The 6,436-nt window shown below is 41.3% G+C and overlaps 1 protein-coding gene across 1 annotated transcript; it reads right to left on the minus strand.

Moving 5' to 3' along the window:
• Window positions 1–4,263: 4,263 nt before the first annotated feature.
• On the minus strand, window positions 4,264–6,085 carry LOC137255646 (uncharacterized). Its single transcript, XM_067793113.1, has 2 exons — window positions 5,908–6,085; window positions 4,264–4,973 (listed from the first exon to the last, which is right to left on the minus strand). The coding sequence occupies exons 1-2, from the start codon at window positions 6,083–6,085 to the stop codon at window positions 4,264–4,266; spliced, it is 888 nt and encodes a 295-aa protein (XP_067649214.1).
• Between the last annotated feature and the right edge of the window lie 351 nt (window positions 6,086–6,436).

Consider the following 6,436-nt stretch of genomic DNA (forward strand, 5'->3'; position numbering starts at 1 on the left):
CAACAATTTACCTTTAGTATTTGTAGTTACACTACCCCAGAGTGGGTTGTGCCCATTTAAGTCTCCCATTATAATACAGGGCTTCGGGACCTGGTAATATAGAGCTTGAAGATCAGTTTTGGCAAACGTCGAAGACGGCGAAATATGAAGAGAGCATAGCGTAAACGCTACATGTAAAGTAATTCTCACTGCAACAGCCTGCATTAGTGGGTACAGGATTTGAATAACATTTTGTCTGACTAGAATGGATGATCCTCCAGTGGCCCTATCACCCGGAGGTGGAAAGCAATGATATGCATTAATTTGACGAAGGTCAAATGTATCTGTTTGTTTTAAATATGTCTCTTGGAGACATATCGCTGAAGGTGTAAAATCTTGGACTAATAGCTGTAATTCATGTAAATTAGTCCTCAATCCTCTGCAGTTCCACTGTAGAATATTATTGGAATAAATTATCTTTTGGGGGGATTTATTGGGGTTCTACCCCTTGTCTTTCTAGAGGGCGACATGCTATGTGCCCTTTGGGGGATGTTTTCGGACGCATCCATGTCCTCCAACGATCCAAATTTGTCAAACAGGTGGATTTTGTTTGTTAAACCTTTCGAGGCTCTGCCACTTTGACATTTTTGTGATGAAGATACATTTCTTTTTTAACAGGGTGTTTAGCAATGTCTTTCACATTTGTTTGAGAATCAAATTTAGATGGTGAGTAGGATTTAGATGCCTTAGATATAGATGCATCCTGAATAAGGGATGAGTCTGGAAGTACTTCTGCAGTCTGAATGGATATTTCCGGTGACAGAATCTGAGGGGAATCAGTATTTATCCATGTCCTGTTGGTTTGACAGCTTATAGATATTTTGGTTATTTATTATCAGACGCTGATCGAGATACGGAAGCATAAGTTTCAGATTTTTGCACTTGTTTTTTGGCTTCAGCAGAACTAATGTATTGTGTAAATTTTATTTTGTTGATTTCCATTTGCTGTTTCCAAATGGGACAATTCTTTGAGAAAGATGAGTGGTTTCCTTCACAATTAGTACATTTCTGGAAAATGCTGTTGCAGTCATCCGTCGTGTTAGTTTTTTTGTTGTTTTTTTTGTACAGTGAGCACATGTAACATATGATTTACATGTATTGACACCATGCCCGTATCTTTGGCATTTAAAGCATCTCAAAGGATTAGGAATGTAAGTCTTCACATTGATGTTACAGCAGCCAGCCTTTATTGATTTTGGAGCAATTGGACACGAAAAGGAAAACAGGTATGTGTGTGTCTCTAAGGTTTCATTATTTCTACGAGTTTTGAATCGCTTAACAAAAGTGACTCCTTGATCCTTCATCTCTGACACGATATCAAATTCTGTCATGTCAGCAAACAAGTGATCACGGTCTCGCACTATTCCCTTACTGGTGTTCAAGGTTCTGTGTGCTGAGACCAACACAGGAATGTTCACAAACGATTCAGTCGCCATCAGGTTCGTGGCTTGCTGCCGTTTACTACATTCAACAAAAAGCACCTGAACTCAAGCGCTTGATGTTTTTGACTTCACCCGCAATTCCTTGTATTCCCTTGGATACCGGAAAAGGGTTCCATTTCAATTGAGTCTTATCCAGAGTCTTAATTACGTATAAAGCGTGGCCAGTAGTCAACTGCTTTCGTGGATCTGTGTTCAGCATTATGAAGATCAATGTCAAGTGGACGTTTTGTCTTTTTAGTAGGGGTTTGGTATTCCATGGTTAGTATTTATTTGTTCATCACCCGAGTTCCCCACCCACCACGGAGTATCACAAGGACAATGCTTAAAACAAGCTGATCTCCAGCTTGCAGCACCAAGGATACCCGGATGATATACTCCAGCAGAAAAATTACAGGTTAATCATTCCACCAGAATGGCCCATGAGCCACCACCTTCTGGGCATACGACTCTAGGCAAAAACATGAAAGTGTATATTTGAAATTACGAGGGTCCAAAAATTCGCCAAGACTTACATGGATAATATTTTCAATTGTTTACATTACATAATGTAATACTCAGGGCTTGGCGTGACCAGCCGATTGGTTGAACCGGGCCCATTCAACCACCCGTCTAGGTGAAGTAAGGGTCGAAGTGGTGTGTTGAGCAAAGGGAACGCGGTCTCAGGCTCCCAGTGCCCTCAACCCCCAGACTCCGTCCTCCACCGACACAGGGCCGCAACCCACGGCAAACGGGTTGGTGGACCAAATATCCCCCCGGGTCCACGACGGGGATGTTGGTGAGCTCTTGGGGTTACCCAGCACCCACCACAAGGAGGTAGCTCGCCACGGGTGCCTTGTCCTCAGCAATTACACTGTTTTAGATATCATTACTAGTTTTTAAATGAATGTCTGTGATATACTAGTGGTTTTGCCGTTCTTCGTCAACAGTTTTCAGATTGTGTCAAATATTATTAATATATATCATGTATTTTTTCTCGTCACGATATGGCTGCGATATTGACGATGATAAATATTAACTCTCTCACTCACTCGTTCACGATAAACAAGCTTACTGAATGTTGATGGCTACATCGCCATTCACACTGAACTTCTCCAACTGGAAGAAAACAATAGGTTGAAATGGGCACGAAACAGGAGTGCTGTCAAGAAGGCCTGCGGCTAAAATACTATTGCCATTGAACATATATGATATGAAAATTGACCCGTAATTCACGCTCAAAACTCTAAACTGTTTGATCCAATGATAATTATAACTTAATCAAGATAATACAAATTACAGGAAACACATTCTGGTAACACTAGCAACTGTAGGAACCCTTTTAAATATGAATACAAAGGAATGAGTGAGTGCTCAAGGTTTCATGCGAGCCCCTATTTCTGACCTGCATGGTTATACTGAATGTAATGTTTTGAATACCTGGACAAGATTCAAACCCATTCCACCAGGGCTAACAAGCACTCTAACCGCCCACCTATCGAATCAAACCAGCAATACAAGGTTTGTAAAATACAATAAACCTACCAGTTTCCAAAACATGAGCATAAGCTCCAACTTTTGTTCTGTTTTCCAGAACTCCCGGGACAATGCATTCTGTTCTACTAATGGAAGTAAATTTTAGGGGATGAACGAAACTGCTATTTTTGCAGACATTTTTTTTCAGAGCACAGAAGGTACAAGTAATGCCTAATTCCTCGTTAGCCAATACCAAGTCAATTTCAAACTTCACACCTTAAGCGGACCGTGTTGAACAGTAACAATTGGGAGTGATCATTTCCTAGTATTCCAAATACACAAAGAAATTTATGAAGAGCATCAAACAGCACTCCTGACTGAGGCAACGACTGAATTGTGTGAGTGAAAGGTAAGGTTGAGCAAAATACTAGGGGCACACCTGGGTAGTGATTGAGTAAGTGTAGTTTTACACTGCACTCATCAATGTTACAGGTATATGGCGGCAGCCCCTAGGTAGCAAATAACGGACAAAAATAGCGTAGATATATGCCACGGGCTACATTCACAAAGCACTAAGGCGACTCTAAGTCACTAAGGTAACCTTACTGCAATATTAAAGAATGGGAGATAAGGTTAACCTTAGTAAAGGTTGCTTCGGGAAAGGACTTTATTTTAGTGTGGTCAGCAATATTCAGGAATACTTTATATTGTCTGTAAATAATCGAGTATGGGCAGGACAATCAAGACATTCCTATCATGACACAACTCGTGGGCCTGCATAGCCAGATCTCTTAATCTTATCTTTAGACAGAAGGTTACTGCTGACTACGTCCTGTTCTTATTGGGATGACACAGGTCACGTACAGGTCACGTACACGGGGTTGATGTAGGTCCATGGTCTGTACAATGGTGTTAATGAGTACGTACATTTTTGCTAATCTAGCGTGCTTTTCTACTGTCATACATTATCAAACATTGTGACAGGTTTCCGTATATGATGAAATAAGCTCAGGGATGGGCGTTTTTGAATAACATGATAGGATGTTCTCTTCGCCACTCATGCTCACATGAGCAAACATAGCTGTTGAAGAATGGAATTGTTGTCAATTTGTTTTGCTAAATCACACTTGATTGATACTTTATACTGAATTATAGTGGAAATATAAGAATGATTCTAAGATTATAATAATGTAAAGAAACGACTTTATATTTTGACACATTATTGTTTATTTTGCATGCTAAAAACATGTGATCACAAAATATTCTCTTTAGGTTATAACTTTATATTTTTATTCAATCATTGGATCCACGCAATATCAGTGCAAATACATCACATAACAGATAATGAAGCGGCCGATAACGAATACAACTGCGCCAGTTTTTGTGGCACCTGTGTTTTGGTGTACATTTTGTGAAGAGTAGTGACGTTTGTCAGGGGAGCTTGGCCAATATTCTCCATCATCGTTTTGTTTTGTGAGACAATAAATATATGAACAGCTGCCTTTGGATCCAGGTGTCGCAAGAGTTCTTTCAATAGAGCCCATGCAATGGTGTCACTATTAGCATACAGTGGTGCAATCTCATTGCAGTATTCTGTTACCCTTAAACAACCATATCCGACAAGACGTCCTGCGTCTGAGCGAGCTGTCAGAACGTATTTTGCATGGCTGATGATCCAGTTAGTGAAGAAGTAATCCCTCTCGCTTTCACAAACTTGTTGGTCGTAGGCCTTTAGCTCTTTAAACATGGCATCGTAATAAGGGACAAGACTGACATCCGAACTTAAATCTGCATCAGGGATCACCCTCAGGATGGCTTCCACTGGTCCACGTTTCTGGTGGACGTCATAGTAGAACGTGAAGCCATAGCTGTCGTAAAGGCTGACCACAGTTGCCGAGAGGGTGATGTTTGCGTCAGCAACTGCTTTGAGGCCATGGCGGTTTACGTCTCGTCCGATACCCTTGCCTCTGAGGTCTTTCCTGACGACATAGAGACCGCCTTCTGCTGTGTCCTCGTTAAAGTACACAAAGACCCGACAAGCTGATGGAAGATCAGGAATAATTATAGTTACAAACGTACAATAAGCCAATACCTGACAGTGGACAATCCCGTTCTAACATAAGATTCTGAGTTCCGATGCTCAAAGTGTTCTTAGCGTTACTATATCAGTCATTATAGCGTTACGAATTCCGTAGCCCTATGATCGCATTCTCCTATTGTGCATCTGCAAACATCCTCTTTAGACTGGGGTGTGATAACTGATGAGTGTAAAGGTAACTACTGCCAAGATGTATATGTAAAAGTAAACTTGGAAAGGTCTTTAAAGGCTTCTATCTGACCTGCTAGGCATCTCGAGTGTGCTAATACAGATAAAGATGCTGTGATCTTGTGAAGTAAATTTCAACCCCGTGAATTATAACCATCCGGCGATGTGAGATAGTAGTTCCACCAAATGAAATTACCAAATTATGAAAACCAGATGTTATTGTGTATATTGTGCGTATGATGAAAATAACGTGAAACATGAACTGGAGATGCTGTACCCAATAAATCATTCAGGAGTTTTAACAGAACTAGTGCTCAAAGAACGGCTGTCATCTGTAGAGAGGGAAAACAACTGAAAGCTGGTCCATTTGTGAGCATGCAAATGCATCCTGAAAGACAGCCCTTAACTGGAAAATATCACAATGCATAATTGAGTGAGTGAGTTTAGATTTACGCCGCACTCAGCAATATTCCAGCTATAGGGTGGCGGTCTGTAAATAATCGAGTCTGGACCATACAATCCAGTGATCAAAAGCATGAGCATCGATCTGTGCAATTGGGAACCGATGACATGTGTCAACCAACCCGATTCCGTTAGTCGCCTCTTACGACAAGCATAGTCTCCTTTTATGGCAAGCATGGGTTGCTGAAGACCCCGGGATCTTCACGGGTCGCGATGCAAAAGTATCAATTTCACTTTGTCACTTACCGATTATTTCACCTGTGTCCGACTCAGCTACGAACCAAGCCCTTGAATCCATACCAAACACGCAATACAATAAGTCAAGTGGTATTTCCCACTCCTCTCCATCAGTCAGGGTTTTAATTGGTCCAATGTCAGCTAGGGTTGCCTTCCTCACAGTGTATTTCAGAACGGCAGCCGCCATGTCAGTGTTGGAGGTATATCAAGACGGAAGGAGTACAAAGCACAGGTGTGTCTGTCTGGCTTAGAGGGGTCAGATGCTTTGCCTACGTCCGTTAGGTTATAGCGAGGCTATCGACATCAAGGTTGACCTAATGAGCTATGTTCTGGGCGATAGCGAGGTCATAGCAATCAAGGTGCGGGTTTGATAACGTTCTGAAATCTGTATGATAAGAAGAGTAAATGTACCGATTAAGCAGTTTGCTGTCACTGACCTGGGTACTATATACTTTGCAGACAGCAATGCTTGAGGTGTCCTTCCATTAACTGCATATATTAGTGTTTACGGTCTACTGATATTGTATACTATGCACTT

The sequence above is a fragment of the Haliotis asinina genome, chromosome 11, assembly GCF_037392515.1.
Source record: "Haliotis asinina isolate JCU_RB_2024 chromosome 11, JCU_Hal_asi_v2, whole genome shotgun sequence".
Lineage (NCBI taxonomy): Eukaryota > Metazoa > Mollusca > Gastropoda > Lepetellida > Haliotidae > Haliotis > Haliotis asinina.